Source organism: Bactrocera oleae, chromosome 6 (genome assembly GCF_042242935.1).
Source record: "Bactrocera oleae isolate idBacOlea1 chromosome 6, idBacOlea1, whole genome shotgun sequence".
Lineage (NCBI taxonomy): Eukaryota > Metazoa > Arthropoda > Insecta > Diptera > Tephritidae > Bactrocera > Bactrocera oleae.
The window spans coordinates 19,951,365-19,971,544 of NC_091540.1; the positions used below are offsets into that span (position 1 = coordinate 19,951,365).

General features: G+C 32.7%; 2 protein-coding genes across 12 annotated transcripts in view; one reads left to right on the forward strand and one right to left on the reverse strand.

The window, feature by feature from the left end:
- The first annotated feature begins 2,329 nt into the window (after window positions 1-2,329).
- Window positions 2,330-19,770, forward strand: LOC106619208 (3 beta-hydroxysteroid dehydrogenase/Delta 5-->4-isomerase type 2). 5 transcript variants are annotated; one of them, XR_004976054.2, is made up of 6 exons: window positions 2,330-2,511; window positions 4,443-4,624; window positions 4,679-5,125; window positions 5,200-5,352; window positions 5,425-5,922; window positions 19,682-19,770. XR_004976054.2 is itself a non-coding variant. In XM_014237211.3 (5 exons), exons 2-5 carry the CDS (start codon window positions 4,462-4,464, stop codon window positions 5,868-5,870), a joined length of 1,209 nt encoding a protein of 402 aa, XP_014092686.2. In that variant the 5' UTR covers window positions 2,330-2,511; window positions 4,443-4,461; the 3' UTR covers window positions 5,871-8,635. The 5 variants fall into 5 exon arrangements, 2 of the variants coding, with proteins under 2 accessions (XP_014092686.2, XP_036216265.2); XR_011397024.1 differs by lacking the exon at window positions 19,682-19,770 and adding an exon at window positions 7,936-8,635 and having other exon boundaries at window positions 5,425-6,310; XR_011397025.1 differs by lacking the exon at window positions 19,682-19,770 and adding an exon at window positions 7,942-8,635 and having other exon boundaries at window positions 5,425-6,310.
- Window positions 10,626-20,180, reverse strand: part of LOC106619204 (RNA-binding protein 6) — a 425,212-nt gene continuing 415,657 nt past the window's right edge. For all 7 annotated transcript variants that reach the window (XR_011397026.1, XM_036360378.2, XM_036360376.2 and 4 more), the window contains one exon: window positions 10,626-19,820. Coding sequence is in view for 6 of the 7 variants with exons in the window: in XM_036360378.2 (XP_036216271.1) it covers window positions 19,779-19,820 (42 nt within the window). In the remaining variant the exon portion in view is untranslated. The remainder of the gene's footprint in view (window positions 19,821-20,180) is intronic.

A 20,180-nucleotide genomic window follows, 5' to 3' on the forward strand; every position in this document is an offset into this window, starting at 1 on the left:
ATTTATATTTTTACTATTAATTTTTCTATTTGGTATTATTAAAATTACAAAAATACATTAAAAATCAAAATTTAAAATAAAAAGTTAAAAATTTCAAAAATTAACAGCTGATAAAGTAGGAGTTTTCCACAATATCTACGATTTTAATCCGAATCTGGACGATTTCAGCAATCTGAAACCAAAGAAAAAAAGTTATCAATCCCAATGTCTAGAACTATGGAAAAGTATGAAAACAAATTTTTCACGAAATGGTGACTGCCTGAAACAATTTTTGTACCACTTTCTTGACTGATTCGAATTTTTTAAAAGTAGTAGTTTAGTAAAAATTTTAATTTTGGGACATTCTTAGTTCCAAACATAGACAAGTCTATAAAGAAGACTGTCTAAAAATTAAACTATCTCAGGTAAATTGCAGGTATCGTGTTGAAAAAGTCCGTTTTGAGAAAAACGCGTTAAAAGCTTCAGTTTCGGCCGAACCAGTTTGGATGCCGGGCCATCAAAATACCAATATCTCCGAAAATAATTTGAATTTTGAAAAATCCTTTTGCAGACATATTCTTGAATAGTTAAACTATATATTAAATATATTAAAATATATTAATATAAAAAAAATATTTATTTTTTTTGACGTGATTACCTCCAAATGACGAAGTTCAATATTTACTCAGTAACCATGAACAACGCACATACCATCCATATGTATGTAAATATTTTGCTATATATGAACAGCGTTTAAAATATTTTGAATGCACTGATCTATTACATTTATCAAGAAATATTTCTTATTTGGAATTGGTATTTTCTATATCTCAGATTTATTCTATTGAAATTTTTCTCTGATTTTTATTATAAAAAAATTATAAAACTAATATATATGGGTTGTTGTTGTTGTAGCGGCAGAATTCTGCCGAGTTGACAGTCCTTGGGCGGATAAAAATCCGGGTCCGTCCCGGTTACGTAGAGCCGACTGTCATGGGAACGGTATATATTTGGGTAATCGATGTTGCTAGATAAAAGCCAAATAGGCGAACTAAAGTACTTCTGAGCGCCTAAAAGCATATATTAAGACGTAAATGCAAAAAAGAGAAAAAACCATAACAACGGTTTTGATATTTCAAAAACTTGCTATCGACATAACATACCTTCTGAGGGTCGATTGTCTTCAAAGACGAAGAGGCCACAAACTCTCAACAAATTATTGCAGCGGTTCGAAATTTATACGAAAATGTTCACCTTACACTATTCACCTTAATAATGTTATCGAGTAAAACATACCTCCATAAATGGTATCTCCTTAAATTTTTGGTTCATACAATATACTGATTAAATTGATTACGCAACACCCATTATTAACTGATTTGAATGTTTTCAAAACTCCCAAATATTATGATTTTCGTCTGTTCGGTTGACTAATATAATACATATAATAATAATCGTATTCAATGGACGACTCCGCCCTTGTTTGATTTATTTTATGTGGACAATACAGTTTGGTTCTGTTTTTAGCAAAAATCGGTAATTAACCCCATATTACAAAACAAAAGCTGCAACTAAGTACCAGGTTTTATTCTAAAGCTGAATGAGTTCTGAATGCTACACTTGTTTTTTAACTGCACCCCAAATACAAAAGTAACGATTGTATTTATTCGCCAGCATTTTGTATTACTGCCCTACGGGAATTTTACAATTCTGTTTGGCGCCAGATTAGTCCTTCTGAACATTTAAAAAAATCTGTAATGTAATCTAGCTTAACTGACCCTTTTTTCACTCTTAATTGGGTAAAAATTTGTAACAAAAGGGATAGGCTATGCACTTAGTCTGACAACTGCAAACAATTGCATCAGTTTGATAGAAAAATATTGGAAAATAAAAAGCGACTTTTACTGAAATAAAAATTATAGAAAAATATTCGATTCCGTTAGAAGTAACCTTTTTCTTGCTAGCCTTCTAAATAATAAGGCTAAGAGTCTTGGACAGGCAACAAAGAAAAGTTCTGAATCTTGTGCGATTTGTTAAAAGTTGCTGTCTGAAAATAAGATTTTAATGTTAATTCATTATGATTTCGGAGCTCAATTGTCTCTCTCTCTCTCTCTGATCAATCAAGAGCAACTTCAAAGTAGCTGAAAAACAAACCAGTGGACTGTATAAATTTGGACATGCACACATGTACACAACTAGCAACACATACCATCATTAGGTATACGGCTCAAAAGCACTCTCAACGATGCCAATAATTAAAATATAAAAACTATGGATTGAGCGCAACATTTATTATACAACGGTTCCGGGCCATGGCTATAACCTAGAATTGTTGCATAGCTGCAACTAAGTCACCGCTCACTCAGCTGGTTGGTCCATTCTCTGGTTTGAGACACGCTACATCGTTGTTACCTCAGCGCGGTCATTTTCAGTTGTAGACAAGTGCTCAAGCAGCTCGAACGTGTAAATTTATTTGAGGAAAAGTAAAGTTTTGCTAAACGGTTTGCGGAATCATTTAACACCGTAATAAAGGTAAGTTGAGTTGTTAATCTTTGTTTCTCAAGAAATGTAATTTTCAGGTGTATGTAGTCTGCTTTATTTATCATAACAGGCGTACCACAAATAACTTTTAATCTTTTCGCGATGAATTAATGTTAAAGGGCAATGTTGATCGTCGCTTAATGGCTTGGTTACGTGAAGAAAACCGGTTTAGGTGTTTTTGTTTGATAATTAGATAGAGATACGTAGATGGTTTTGTTATGTATACAATGTTGCCGTTATCAAACCCCGAATCCACGGGTATGTGGGCATGTGCAACGGCTTATTTTGTTTATGTTTGTGGTCTTTTCATTCTCTGGCCCTGGCCAAGTTTGTTAGTTATACATACAAGTATGATGAAACATATGAGTCAAGATGTATTGCTAAAAAGTCTCTCAGGCCAGGGAGGCTACACGTAAACATGCCTCTTAATTAAAAGCGAAAATGTGTCAATGAAACTATAACGAAATGCAAGTTTATAATGTTACGGCTAATAAGCGCTGAAGCTCAACTTGTCTAACACTGCCTTCCGATCTTTTTTTCCGCTAATGCTCACATAAAATTTGCGCAATCGGTGAGTTTATTGAATTGTCAGCCCTGATCTGAATGGAAAAATCCATCTGAACTAAAACATGCATTTCCAATGCAACCAATAACAAGCAAAGGAAGGGCTACGTTCGCAAGTAATCAGAGCATATATCAGCTTGTAAATATAAATTTATTAAGAGCTTTGCGTTGTACTTGACCGAAGATTCCTTCTTTTTTCCTTTTTTCATATCAGAAATAATCGTTAGACGGAGGCTGTTAGCCAGATAACTTTAGTTATCTGAAGTATGCTTCAGAGAGGTGGTATTAATTAAATCGCGGGTCTATCTTACTGTTATATATTAATTATGACTGCAGTATAGACATTGCTATTTTAGTTTGACAAAACCAGATTGTTTGTTTAAATTGAATAGGCTTTGAAACTACTTGACGGATTTGAAAAATTATTTCACCATTGGGAAGCTACATTCTCTCCGGTGAACAAAAGCTATATTATATTTTCAAAAAAGTTAGGTATCCTCACTAAAACTTGTAACTCAAGTTGTAAAAAAATTACCTAACAAATCCCTTACATAGCGTGCGCTGCGAATACTATTAATTATATACACAAAAAATGTCGCGACACCATATGTCTAACTGTTATAGTAACGTCACAATAAGTGTTATTTGATTAAAAAAAGTATTTAAAGTAAAAAATGACGTCTCTGCAAAAACTCTTTATTTGTACCTTAGTATTAATCCTTATGAAAATGAATTACTTTATATTCAAGACTGATTCAGTGCCTTTAAAGAACGTTTCGAATTATTCAATTCGGACATTCCATTCGAAAGATGTCACGAATTTTAAAATGTAAGTTTTAGAAAAAAGTCGCGTGATGAGCAACTTGGTTGGGCTGGAAAATAATATGCGATTTAGGTGTCATTGGTCCACGAGATGGGAGTCAATGTCATGAAATAAAGTGCAGCGAGGCCTACTCGCCCAGTTGGCTCCCTACAAAGCGGTCGTGTGCGGAATTGAATCTGAATAATATTAAAGGATCGATGTTCACATATAAGAATAAATAAATTAATCATAATTAAAGCATCCTTTCTAACGCTATTTTGAATACCATTGCTATTAATACGATATTTAAGAATCAGCGAAGAAATAAAAATAAAATTTGGACTCCTGATTTGACTTAAATAGTATCCATAGTACATGGTACATATTGTTTAATAAGCTACTATAGTTGGATATTTTGACGAATATATCTGAAGGAAAGTAAGGTAATACTAATAAAAATAAAAGAACTAAGCACCTTTTAAATGTATAAAGGAATTTTAATCCGTTCTATATTTCTTAGTCTAAATAGGCAATTGACACACTTTATATGTTCCAGTATTGCAGAAGCCAACAATATGACGCCAACGGGTCAGAACGTAGTGGAGGAAGTTGTTTTAGTCACTGGAGGCAGCGGTTTTATAGGGCAGCATTTGTTGAAATATCTATTGCGCGAGCAAAAAAATTTGGGTATCAAAGAAGTACGATCTGTGGATACATTGCCCTTTGATAATAAAATTGGTAAGACATTGTCTAAATCAACAGGCTATCTGGTAATTACTTTTAATTTTGCAGGCATTTCTCACATACAGGGGTTGAAGACCTTTGTCGGAGACATTTGCGAACCAAAGTCCAGCACTGTACAAGATGCCTTCAGGGATGTAAATTGCGTTTTCCATTGTGCCGCATTAGTCAGTATTGAGTATCCTCCAAATTTCAAGGAGTTAGATCGTGTAAACGTGAATGGAACCAGCGCAGTTGTTGACTTATGTATGCAGCACAATGTAAAAAGGTTAATATACACCAGCTGTGCGTCAGTGTGTTTGGTTCCATTTAAAGGCTACAGCACTTTCACTATAGTCATAAATCAAACCGAGTCAAAGGCCAATACTCCCACCTTTAATGCGCAGGACCCAGATGATTTCGATAAATCCTTCTTGATACCTGGGTACTCTTCGTCGAAATTGCGTGCTGAATGTATTGTGTTAAACTCAAATGGAACACTGCTTAGTAATCAGAGAGGTAAGTGCTAATGTCATACTTAAGCTTTCTTAAATATATTTGTAGCTCTCATAAATATCGACCTAATTTTGTAGATTATTTGGAAACTGTGGCTATTCGTCCGCCGCTTACTTATGGGGAAGGCGATGAGAAATTTGTACCCCGTATTTTCGAGTACCTCTCAAGCCGTGGGTTCAGTTATCCCCGCATTGCCGGAGCTGGTGGTAAACAACAGCTCGTCTATGCTGGTAAACTAAATACTGTTATTTACAACAAAAATTTGTGTTTGCTAAGCTGCTTTTCATAAATTTCCAACATAGGTAACGTGGCATGGGGTCATTTGTGTGCTTACAAAACACTTAAGTCGACTCCAAAAGCCATTGCCGGTCTGCCGGTATTCGTGACCGATGACACGCCCATCAATGATGTGACTAGATTCATACAAAAAATGGCACTGCTAGGTGGAAAATTCAAGATTAATTTGACCTTATGGTATCTGCCGCATTTTCTTTTCTTTCTCCTTTCCTTCCTCACCGAACTGTTTGTGCAGTTATTTTATCCAGTAACGAAATTCAAACTGCCGTATTCGCTTCGTGCGATTTCGTCCTTCACAGCTTCGGTATTGATGTTCAATCGTTTACGCGCTTCCATACATATGGATTATGTACCTTTAATTGAACCAGAAGATGCTGCCCAAGCAAGTGCGCGCTGGTATGAGCAGTGGTGGGAAAGGCAGCGCTCAAAAAGTTATGGTAAATCTAGCTAAGCCCGATTAGAGAGCTTTCAGTAGTATGCGTACAAAAATCGGATGTATGTATGTAAGTAATTCTGTACATATGTATAATATACATAGGTATACTGAAAAGTATTTGTAAAATAGCAAAAAATGTTTATATCTTGCCCTAGCTAAGCACGAATGACAAAATTTGTAGATATTTAAAATAAGTTTATTGGTATGGCTAATTAAAAATTGTTTTTCACTGTTAATAAGCTTGATATTTTATTCAAAATTTTCATAAGAATTTTATTTACTCAATACTTGTGGACATATACTATAGCTATAACAAAGACATTTGTGAACTACAAGTATTTTTAGCACTCCTCATACAGTGTGAAATGTGTGCAATCGGATCATTACCACGCTCAACGCCTCATATAACGGATATATGAAAATTTCTTAAGTGGAATGATTCAAAAAAGAAACATGTAAGAAGCATTACATTACAGATGGCACGGAGGGGCTTCATAGCAATCGGTGTGAAAATTCGAAAATATATGTGACACCGCCTACTTTTACGTGAAATCCTATATCTCAGAAATCTCAATCGGATTCGTTTCATAACATTGTCTTGACACATTTGTGTTACATCCCACTCTGTCTATATAACACTTTTAATATTACTACATTCAATTCCGCACACGACCGCTTTGTAGGGAGCCAACTAGGCGAGTGAGCCACGCTGCATTTTATTTCATGACATTTACTCCCATCTCGTGGACAAATGACACCTATATCGCATATTATGTTTCAGCCTAGCCGAGCGGGTCGCCACTAACCAACCGACTTTTTTCTAATACCTACAGTTTTAAATTCATAATATCTTTCGAATGAAATGTCCCAATTGAATAATTCAAAAAGTTATATAAAGGTACTGAATCAGTCTTGTTTTTCGTAGGGATTAATACTAAGATACAAATAAAAGATTTTTGCGGAGGCGGCATTTTTTTTACTTTAATTATGTTTTTTTTTAATCAAAGAACACTTATTGTGACGTGACTATAAGTTAGACATATGGTGTCGCGACATTTTTTGTCTATAATTATGTTTGTATGTTCTTCAAAGTCGTAGTACGTTATGTAAGGAATTTTTTAGGAATTTTTTTTTACACCTTGGGTAACCTTATTGGCGTCTTAGTGAAGATACCTAACTTTTTTGGAAATATAATATAGGCTATATTATATCTATCTATCTTAGTATAGAAATTATAGTATGTGCATACATATTTTGGTTGGTTATTCTTTACTCTTAATGGATTGCTTCTTCTTATTTAGTTTGTAGTAGCTTTTGTTATTATTTCTTTCAAACGCGTTCGTTTCTTTCAAATTTCGTCGGAAATTATTATATAGGCTATATTGTGCACAGAGAAAAGGATGGACTGAAAGAGTTAACTTTGATATTGCGAAGGTATACTTGAGCTCATATTTTCAATTTTATAAATATGTAACTCATATAATATGTAATATTTGGGAATTGGGGTAATTCGTAGACTAAATTCACAAATTTTCGGCGTTAAAATATATTATATCCAATATAATACGTTGAACTATAATACAGGCCTATTATTATCAGAAGGAGACTCTCTACGAATTGCAATAATATATCTCACAGATTGACCGTTATTTCCAGGCACTGGGGTCCCCATATTCAGTAACTTTGGGCTTGAACTGTTATGATCTGATTTTGACAATTATTAGTCTTGACCTCAAAGGTACTATTTGTGCAAAGTTTTGTTCCGATATATTTTTGGGTGCTGGATATGTATATTGGAAAGTGTAAGGATCATATGGAATTTTAAATTGTGCTATATAGGAAGTAGGTGTGGTTTGAGTCCGATTTCACATCTTCGCACGGTGACATTGGAATGATAAAATAATCCTATTTACCAAATTAGTTTGAATCGTTCAAGAGATATGTGATTTCCCCTAATTGTGGGTGCTGCCACGCTCATCGACCAATTTTTACATCGGACCATCTAAAATCCCCGTGTACCATCCCGAGTGTAAAATTTAATCCACCAAGTTTCTGCAAGATATCTTATTTTTTACTCAAGTTACAGCTCGCACGGAGGGACGGACGGACAGACAGACAGTCAACCGGATTTCAACTCGTCTCGTCATCCTGATCATTTATATATACATGTGCTTGTATAACCCTGTATCTAACTCGATTATCATTAGGTTATATAAAAAACCGTGACGAAGTCTGATATTCAGCGCCAAAAAGAGTTCAATTTCGATGGACCTGATGGTTATAAGATGTATTGGCAACATACACAAAACCATCGGCGCACCTGTCTCCGTTGAGTACACGGCGAATGTTTTATAATTGTGTGGGCTGCCTTTTTTTATGAAGAAAAAACTCTGATATGCTACATAATGCAAAATATGAATGCACCAATGTATTTAGACTTACTTCATAATGAATTGATAGGATTTGAAAGTCGATTTTTCGAGAACAATTGGACTTTCCAGCAAGACAATACTCCAATCCACAACGCAACTCTTACTAAATGGTTTTTTCATTTAATTTTTATTACAAAATCTTTATGTATTCGGCGTGCCCTGCTACGCCCCTATTTATACTCTAAACATGTTGATACATAGTATAATAATTTTGTTTATCTAACGGTTATTTGTATCACCTAAAACTAATCGAGATACATAAGAAGTTATATTGTTATATACCATACATACATTGTGACCAGAAAGTTTCTGGAAATTGTAAATAAAACGAAAAATTTGTAAACATGATCAATATTTATTTTTTTGCCTTAAAATATGCGCTTTCTGAAGCGATATACATCTTTTTCCAATCATCGAAACATGCCTTGTAGGCGCTGGCCTGGATCGCCTTCAGTTCCCTCTGCGAATCACGGCCTCAATTGTTCCATGGAGTGGTAAATTTAGTTTTGGAAACAAAAAAAATGTCATGGGGCCAAATCCGGTGAATACGGTGGTTAATCGATGTTTAGCTTACGTGCTATCTCTCTAACACTCGCATTACGATTTTCAAGCACGATTTCCTTCACTTTTTTGATGTTATCGTCAGTGGTAGAGGTCGGAGGACGACCGGTACGGGTCATGTCTTCGACGGTTTCTCGACCATTCGTAAAGGCTCTGTATCAGTCGTAGACTTGGGTTTTCGATAGAATAGATTCACCATACGCCTTTTCTACCATTCACACCGATTCTGCACACGAAATTTGGTTCAAAACATAAAATTTAATGCAAACTCTTTGTTCAATATTTTTTTCCATTGTAAAAATCGCAAAACACTACGGAGGGCGACTAGTTTCAACAACTGCTGCAAACAAGTTGGTTGACAGATCGCGCTCATTTTTGGCATAGTACTTAAGGACAGTCCTACCAACTTAAAAAAAAGGTTCGGAAAAATATTCAGCGAGGGCAGTGTAAATGACAATTTCCGGAAACTTTTTGGTCACAATGCATAAAAGATCAAGATGACCGGGCGAGTTCAAATCCGGGTGACAGGCTGTCTGTTTTATTGAAATCCTCGTTAAATCTAGTTTTTATAAGCTACTTGAACAATTTCAACGAAATTAGGTTTATGCCATTATTCTGACATTCCCATATTATGGTGTGCGTATTCAGTCTACAACCACGGCTACTTCTCATATAAAACAATTTTATACTTTTGATTCTGTCACTTCACAGTATAGAAATTGAGAGCCAATAAATATATCGGGTTAAAACTGTGCAAAAATGGTGCCGTTTAGATGTCCCATCTCAAGTCTAATAATTGTCAAAATCTGAAAATCGATTGCAATGTGATATGTGAGCTGTAATATAAATCTGCATCCTGCTTTACCTATAACTTACCGACTGTACATCATTGTTATAGTGTATGGTATAACGGTGCAGGAGGAGAGCTGAATCATATGGCAGTGCTTTGTTCAACATTTATCGAATTTAATTGCAAAATCGATGGTGATTTTGCAAAAAAATGCCTCTGACAGGATCTTCTGTAGATATTATTCGTTTATTGTTTACTGTGCAAATTTGAGGTCTTTCCGCGATGTGGTTTGGGCGATCTGCGAGTACATGATGATGATTATCATAGGAAACTCTGAGTATAATAATCAGGTTAATATATAATATCTACATATAATACATATCTCAAAGTGCTCAGTTACTTTACTAATCTTTGTGGAAAAATCATAACTTACTGTAATGTGAAAAAAAGTTAAATTGTGTAATGACCACCCCCTCAGAACTTGACATGACATCGTCTACTTTTTAGTGAAAATATCTTTCAAACTACCAAGTCGTTTTGCACTACATCAATAGGCTAGGACTTATCAAATATAGTCGAAGAACACCCTGGATTCAACAAAGTGCTTGAGCTTCTTCCACCATAGCATCTCAATATCGTTTAGATAGGAGCATTCTGAATCTACTTTTCATAACTTCTTGAGGGGGGAACTCATAACCATAATTTTAACTCAAACATTTTTAATTTGTCCACTATCTTCAGTGTACTAAGGTAATTTAGTAGTTCACCGTGCCTTCACAGTATTTCAAGAAGTCATGAAATTGGAATGAGGTTCTGTGCACAATGTAAAAATTAACTCGAGCCTATATAGTTATTTCTGATTGAAACACAATCGATCTCTTGTAGAAGTCAGATTACGAAATGGGTTTATCCGATATGTTGTGCCGCGCGACTTAAGTACAGTAATACTTACGTAATTACTTCAGTTGAAGAAAAAAGAAAGAGGAAAACACAATGTTTTGTCAAATTTATTTCCTTTGAACAATGTTCATAGTTTTATTGTGGTATTTTTATTGATTCTTGTATTAATTCAATCATTTCATTTATATATATATATATACTTCATAGAATTGTTAATTGCTTAAATCTAAAGTTCTCTTTTAACTTTAATTTCGATTTTTGTGTATTTTTGCTTTAAAATCACCATCATCCAATATATAGTAATAATAATATTGTTTTCCTTAATATATTACTCTTACATACATTTAACTGTTTCATTCTCAATTAACTTTCTGCTAAATATTTACTGTTAATGCTTATGCACTTTGCCCGTTTGCACTTTTCAATTTTCCTTAACTCAATTATATTATGCAGTTAGCCCTTCTTAATGATCAACATTTTTCGCCATTCTTACAAATTTCAGCATTAACAGTTTTGTTTTCGAATTCAAATGTCCCTCTTCATCCATATGAGTTGTTTTAGTAACAATTATTACAGCTTTTTTCCTTCGAACTTACGTTCAAATTGTCTTTATACTAAACATATCAACATCTCAAATATTATATACTTATTTTTTTTTGGTTTCTTCATTGATTCTTGTGGTGTCATGGTTGCTTTCTTGCAAAAATAATACAAAACCCGAATGAAATCAAAAAAATTATAGAAGTAATTTTCATGCCTTCGGACGCCTCAATTTTAATACTAACTTTATATATATCATAATTCTGTTTACCAGTTAGTCCGTTATTTTCATTACTATTTTGATTTCCTTCAATTTCGTCCAGTTAAAAATTCTTGTGTTTGTAGTAGTGTTTGATTTTTAAGAAAATTCTTTTTTGTAATTTTAGTTAAACACATACATTTTCATGTACTCTACTCGAATTTCCACATACATACATATGTACGTTTAAGTGTGGTAAATTTATACTAAGTATTGGTTGCTTATTATTTTACAAATTCGCTTGTTTATATTTCTTTGCTGTTGAACCTTTTTCGGTATATTTAATTACAAATTGTTTTCACTTTTGAATTTTGGATTCTGGTATTCTCCTCAATGATATTAATGGCTAATATGGTTAAAAATGGTTGAAAATCATAGACAAATATTCTTGTATCTCTTTAATTTACAAAGATTCTCAGTATCTTTCTGTATTGGCATATATATTTAAGTGTAGTAATAATATCTATTTAAGAAAATTAACAGCAAATGTCTTCCTTGTATAGTTGTTGTATAGTTAGTACTGAGTTAACAATGCGAATGTCAATATTACATGCATAGATGCATATTTATTTACACAAGTCAAATTAGCAATAAAGTGTGTAATGAAGAAATTACTTACTTTCCTTTCCTGTGTGTCATTAATTTCTCGCTCATTCTCATGCAAGTTGCCCAAAGGCTTCTCTTTATAAAGATGCGTTTGGACATTGCAGTTACAGGTGTGTCTGCGTATGTACTTGCGGGCGCAATATCAGAAATGTTCAAACTAATTTAGTTTGCTATAAAAAGTTGAGTGGAAGGTACTCACTTCTAGGAAAAGAACAATGTCGTCGGGTACTCTGTTTGCGCCGCCAATATTCAATCTTGATTAGAGGCTTGGTTTTCTAAAGTGCTAAATATACTTTATGCTATCAGTAAAAAGCTCGATAGATGTGCACCGAGCTGTTGTATGCAGTTACCATCACATAACACTAAAAAGACTGGATATTGGCGCCCTTTTTCGAAATAGCGTGGGCTTTTCTATCGTTCCATGGGCTATATGACTGTGTTTTATGATGGAAATCATTGCTAGATTTTATTTGGTTACATAATACAATTATTGGTTTCGCGAACACAAGTACATACTGCGCACCGTCCAGTAGACAGTTACCAATTCTAAATTCTTATTGACCTTTTACAGTTAGTATTTGAAATTCATGACTTCTTAATCAATCGATAAAAAATGAGTAGTGATAAAAGTAATGGATATTGTGTCTTCTAATGATCAGCAGCTTTTCGTGCTGTTTATGTCAACAAACAAGAGTGTCGCTTAACTCTTATAATTTCCCCACTTTTGCAGTGGAAAAAGAACAAACATATTTATTTCGTACACATTTGACACTCCCATTCAACAATTTATTCAATTTATTCATGTGTTTCGTAGTAATTAGCAAGTATTTTTATCTACCACCGTTTTGGCTCTTGTAAATAAATACATTGCTTTTCATTTATATATATGTATGGTATATATATTTGGTTACTTAACTATTTGCTTTTCGCATTGAAGTGTTTCTCTTTACATTGATTATATATATGTGTTTTTGTATATATATATATAGTATAGTGTAAAATATTTATATATATATATATATATAAGATATTGTCAATATAGTGAAGGTGTTTGTTAGGAATTCCATCGCAGAAGAACGCGCAAAGAATTCGATATAGCAAAATCGTGTGTGTACGTTTAAAAGTGCATTTGTGTTAGTGTTTGTGTGTGTTGACTCAATGAAATAAGTAGCTTGTATTTGTTGTATGCAGTAATTGCTTTACTACTATAAATACATATACAAATTGTCGTTGCTCGTATGTAAATGAAGTGAAATTTATGTTTGGGTGTATATGTGTGAGATAAGGACAACAGTGAGGGTGTGTGATGACTTCAGATCGTCCACAGGCTCCATGAATATGCTTCAGTAAGGCAAATGCGAAAGAAAATTGTAGTTCTAAAGCTGTGGAACTTATGCACTCGTATGTCAGTATGTATGTATATACATTCAAAATTTCACTTATACAAAAGTCTTAAGCTGCGACAGTCGCGTGTAAACAGAAAGCTACAAACAACAAATATCGAATTAACATTTGGCTCTTTGAGAGACATAGCAAGTGACTCGCAACGCTTTGATTAATTGGTGTCTAATTGCGAATTTGCTATCAGGTGTGATTCTTAAGCAAAACATTGCGTATGCATACTTCATAAGTGTACCTACATATTTATCTAATGTCGTAAAATACCGTAAATGAAATGGTTTAAGGTCTCTCTTCGGTCTGTCGGCTTTAGAAAAAGGAGAAATGATATGTGTGTATGTATACTTGTTAGTTTTATTTTATGTATATATATCTTCGTAATAATCAACTTTGTTCTCATTTACGTTCTTACGTTCTTGAGTAAAAAAGTGTACCATTTAATTGCTAGTTTTTATCATTTCATAATTTTATCATTTCTTTATGTTATTATTAAGTATTTAGTATGTTAAATTGTCATTTTATGCAAGCGGCATTCGGTTGTGCCCTCAAGTGTTCTTTTAGCTCGTCTTTAATGTTCTACTTGCTGTTTTGGCCTAAATTGACAAAAGTCCGGCTATGCCACGGGGTTCCACCAACTTGTGGTGTTACATATATAAGTTGCCCCCTAGAGCATGCCACATTTGTGTTTCTTGGATTAATATAAAACTTCAAGTATTTAAAGCTTTGCGATTTAACGCTTACAAAAACGCTGAGGCGTTGCGCCTTGCGTATTTATATTTAGTTCATCTCAAATTTGTTCTAATGGTAAAAGTTTAATAGCAAAAAAGAAAGAATTGAATAAATTCTTAAAAACTTAACAGAAACTATTTTACATACATATATGTATGTATTCATGTATACGTAACTTTTTCTGCTTATTTGCTTTTTCCTAGCTTAATGATTAAATGTATTCGGTTTTTAATTGACTAAAATTGATTTTGTTCTAAAGGACGCGTTTTTCATGTATCGATTCATTTGACTATTCGTGAATTCTTATTTTATTATTCATGTCAATTCTTGATTTTTTTCCACAAAGTTGTAAGCTAATACGATATTTTTTTAAATTAAAGTAATGACATACATGCCACTGGTATTCTCTATTATAGTTGAAAGGAAACTCAGGTCAGCAGCAATTTAGCAAATTGAAAGAAATGTAAAGGTTGCAGTGCGGCCTAACTTTGGACTAAACGCTTGGAATAGGTACAAAATGAATTAAAATTATGGCAGAAATTGTAAAAAATTGCAAAGAAAATTATATTAATGCCATTTATATACTCTGTTAATTTCATATTCATTATCATGTGCATCTCTATAGCAATAAAATATATGGAGCCTATCCTAAAATCCGAAAAAATATATAAAAATATTTCGAATAACCACCGATTTCACCAATTTAGTAAAGATAAAGTTTTCAAATATTTTCAATAATTTTTAATACGTTACAACTTTTTAAGAAAACAGAGATTTTATCTTATTTACAAATGATATTTTCGGCCAGCATTAAAATGCCACATACCTTGGCACATATTTTTTAAAAATCAACACTAGTTTGCGAATATTGCGAAATTTTTGTCTCCTAACACTTAAAAAATGAATTTTTTCAAAATTGTTTGTTTTTATATTTCGAAATGTAGTTAAGTTTTGCTGGATCCAATTTTTTTTTAAACAATATTTACGTATCTTTTACTGTAGTTTAAAAAGAAGTAGTTGATAAAATGCTTGGAAATGACTTTTGCAAGTATGAAATAATTACTTTAACAGGGTGCGCTCGGGCGCTTAAACGAAAAGTTCGAAATGTATTCCAAAAGAAGTTAACTATTTAGTACTCGTACATGTGTATTCTCTAAACAGTCATTCCTTTTTGACAGATTGTAGGTTTTCTGTTAGGGTACCGTTCTTATATTTAGTTTATTACTTTTGTATTTTTAGGTTAATACTTTTATGTATAATAATATTTTAGCTTAGTACTATTAGATAAATATTTGTTTTACATGTATATTTTGTATATATTATTAGACTATATATTCACTTATTCATTGATTACTTTTCACTTATCAATACATAGCTTTTCCACAATATTTATTTTATTTTGTTTTGTTTTATTTTTTCTTTGTTGTTGTTTGTAATTATTGCTTTTAGAACATTTCTTAAAAATATATATTTATGTATATCTATATTTGCATTGTTTTACAGTATATATGTATGTATATTTATGTGTATGCATGTATGTTATTATTATTATTATTTTTTTTTATCTTATGTATGTACATACACATTTGGTGCATTTTCAACTTTATTTGTATTGAGTCCCTCACGGGCTCAACTACGCGCCAGTAAAATGTATAATTTACACACCTGTCTTTGGCTTCCTACGCTTATTCTTTATTGTGTAAAAGTTCATAATAATTTTTAATATTCCTTACAGAGTTCAGCCAGCCATAATAGCTTCTTAGCAAATAAATACGGGGTACGTATGCATGTTTGTATGGATGTATGCTATATTAATCTTTGATATATGCATCTGTGTTTGTGTATATGTATGTATGTAAGTATGTTGGATGCCGCAGCATCGAAGTTAATAAATAAATACTTATATGTTTAAAAAGTTGCACTATCTTTAAATATTCATTAATATCTTGGTAAGAAGTTTTTTTTTTGTTTATTATTTTAATTATCTTTGCGTTTGTTTGTTTTCTTTAATTTAAAGTAACATCATTGGACAATTGTCATTCAATTAATCATCACACCGTCGTCGGACTGACCTTTCAAGCCACCTACAATTGCGTGGGCGCTAGCGGATCAATCATTAAGCCACTTTGGCTATTTAGCTAAAAAATGCTTGTATGCCTCAGATGTTGCTGCCGCTTCCTTGGCAACCTTTAGCTTTTCCCTACACTTCTTCTAACTATTATGCATCATCCATTTCTAACTACGAGTAAGTGCTCTTGAGAGTCAATTTACAAATTATCTGGTACATACAATAGAGTGCAGCCGTCTGCTTTGATTTCTCAGGTAGCAGCCGCTATTCGCTGCTTTCGCCGCTCTGGGCACAAGGGCTCTGCAACTCTTTCTTCACCATGGGCTTCAACCGCGCTCTCTCGGCACGCTTTTTGCAATTTAGCTTTTAAATAAATCAAATTATTTGTATTTTCATATGTGTTTTTGGTTTTGTTTTTGTATTTTTTCGGTTTTTGCTGTTTTGCAGTTGCGCTACCTCAATTTCAACCTATCTAAAAGCTACAAATTTCCTTAATTTTCATTTGTCTTTATAAACTGCAATGATATTTCCTTCCGCCGGCTTTTCACTGTTTAGTGGTTAGCATCTCGCGATTGCAATCTTCCATTTCGTCGCTTAGTCACTAAGTTTAGCTAAGCACCAGGTTGTGGTCCGCGCTAACCATGTTAAGTGCCACTCCATTTCTTCAATGCATCTCATACATATGTTCGTACGTATGTATGTATTCAAGTTTATATATAATGTATATATACTATATATTCACTTACTTAATTTTATATATGTATAAGTTGTATACTATATATGTAAGTAAGAATATTTATTTGCGTTTGTGCAAACTTTTTATTGTTTTATAAATGATTTCTTCTCCGTCCTCTTCGAACGCAAATTATTTCCTAGTTATAACAATTTCTTTCTTTCTTCCTCTTTCTCTTTCTCTTCCACTGCCAGTTTGCAGTACTAACGCAACACATTTGGTCAATCCCCGATCTTCTTCTTCCGTCCGAATAACTTCGTGTTCAGTGTTTGGAGTCGTCGTCATTGTGTCGAATTTGATTTTACGGCTTTCAGTTTATACTTTTATTGCAACTTTTGTGTGTGTGTGTTCGAGTATTGATCTGCACTTCTTATTTTACGATTCCTTCCTTTCCATGTGTATGTATGTACATATGTATGTATGTTGTCAGTCGTCTTTGTAATTTGTGCACCGACCTGCTCGACACAGACACTCGAACATATTGATGTTGCCCTTATTGTTTATTTGTTTATTTTCTATACTTGTACATATAAAGTGTAATGTAATTTAAATATCCTTCTGTATTGTATATTTGTTTTAGTTAATGCTCATTTTTCGTTTTGTTTTATTTGCTTTTTGTTTTTTGTATTTTTGTTTTTTATTTTTTAAATAATCCTCACATATGTATGTATGTATGTATATATAAGTTCATTAATTAATGTGTTTAGTTAATATATTTATTTTTATTGTAAGTATGTATGTATGAAGTGCCGCACTATTAAAATTGGTGTTTTAAATTATTACCACTAGGTTTGTTCTTTTTCATATTTACGCATATAAATATTTTGTTGTAGGTAGTATAAAGCAAGTGTTGCATCACACTCAGTTTTTGCAAACACTAGGATTTAATTGCATTTTTTGCATTTTGTTGTTGTTGTTGTTGTAAGTGTCGCCTATGACTCTCACGCAGGGCAATGGCGTTATGTTGGCTGCGCTTTATTTCAATAAAGTTTCAATTATGGTAGTTATTGTTGCTTTAAAGTATTTTGTTAATTGGTCCATTATATGCCTGTTGTATGTATGTATGTATGTACATATGTATTTATGTGTAGGTTTGTAAAATGGCCGCTCTTGTAATAGAAGGAGCGAGCATTGCTTTGGCAACTTTCATAGGACTCACTGATTCAGTATTTCAGTATTTCAGAATTGAAGGATGTGTGAGCATCTTAGCAGTTTATGGGGCTTTGTGACCGAAAGTTTTTTTAGTTTTGGCGCGGCGGTGTTTAAAATTACAAATTTATACCTCAAAAGACCTGGTATAATAAAAGCAAACCAATCATGCTTTAAAAATATAGTTAATGAAAGCTCGAAAGCTTTTATAATGAGCTTAGCTCTGAATGTGAGGATATCACAAAATAGAAAAAAAAATAGAAAATTTGATGAAAATGTACTTTGATTCGGTACGGAAAACCTCGCAAAAGCGGCATGAATTGCTGCAACATCAACGTCAAAGTAATTATTTTATGTATTTCATGAATATTCAATACTTAAGTCAATGACCAGAGTGCAATCCAATATAAAAATTATTGCAGTTTGTATATTTTGTGTGTGGGTTGCAAATAATGTATTAAAAAAATAATTTAATAAACATTTGAATTAATTTTTTATTTTATTTTGTAATGCCAAATACGAGATTAAAAAAAAAATATTATCCAAATTGCGTTAGCAAAAAATCCTTAACTAAGCTTTTAGTCATGCAACGTGTCCAATTTATGATCTGCTTCTATATTTTGCTCTTTGGGTGTCTGCTCAATAGTTTTAAGCTTTCTGTTACCGCAAATATACTTGAAATTGCCGGACAAGCTCAGTTTAGCTATAAAATATTTTCTTAAAAAATATATATGTATGTTACAAAAAACAAATTATGGAAATAATTCATTTGAAGCTAATGATTGGCTTGGAAAGTATGATAATCATACTTTGAGAAGTTTTTGTTGTTGCGATTTATGGAAATTCTATCGTAAACAGAACGCAAGTTAATTAAAGCGCCTCACACATAATTCTTATTTAACCCCATGTATTTGTAAACAATTAAAATATAATTTATTAATCAATATATCAACAGTAGACGCACTAAATTTGACTAAAATTAATCACTAGTTTCATCACTATCGAAGGCTCTTTGATGGAAATGGGTAAGTTTTTGATTTCGCTTCTTTATCGGTCGCCATTTGGACGAAAGCACAGAACTGTTGTTGTAAAGCTAATGCGAATATTTGGCCGTTGTGTGTGTACGCATATGTGTTTGTGTTCTTCGTTTCTCTTCTTTACTCGTAATTGGCATTGGTATTGTTGTTGCTGTACTATTTCAAGCTGCTGTAGTTAGTTTTAGTTACTTTGCACTAAAGCAAGCGTGTCTTTTTTTACAATTATCAAAACATAAACTTTTTATTGCAATTCATTTTTGCAGCGAACTTAAAGAGATTTGGAGGTGTTGATTGCTTTTCATGCATACACACGCAATAATTGTGCTTATATGAATATGTGACTGCTTATCTGCATATCCATAAATATAAATATATTCCTTACATACACATTATGTACACGTATGGTATGTGTATGTATATAAATAAATATAAATTTATTTCTGTAAGCTTGTTTGCTTTCCACTTATTCATTTATAAACTTCATTTATATTAATATTAGTATGTATATTTGTATATATGTATATGTAGCATGTATGTTTGTTTTTGGTGTATTGGTTATATAATTTTTGTTTTGTGTTGACTTTTGGTAACTTTTCCATTTTTTCCCGTGTGTTTTAATTCAAGCTGTATCCAATAACGGTGTTAGTTGTTTTACTGTTAGCTGCGGTTTTCATATATTGTTGTTGCTGATGTATTAAATGTTGCAATCTAACGCCAATGCTTAATGGTAACCATTTGTAAAGGCCGCAGGAATCAGTGGTCCCTGTGAATATACATACGAAAAGGAAGTACGCCACGAATGCGGGAAGAGGCAGATAGCAGAATAATAACGAAGTTGATAGACAGGACAGAAGAAAATAGAAAGAGAAAAATGAAAAAGTTTTGTTTAATTTAATTATAATTTATATTTAATTAATTTACATAAAAAGAAAAAAAGACATTATTTCATTTATTACATTTTAAGAAAAAATCAAAGAAAACATGTTAGAACATTTTTATTTTGCTTTCCAAAAATATTTAAACTAAATAAACTTTAGGTTAAAATTCCGAAGCAGTTATTTTATTATACGAGTATGTATGTTCGTCAAGTTTACTCACACTGTGCAATCTGACGAACTGTCGC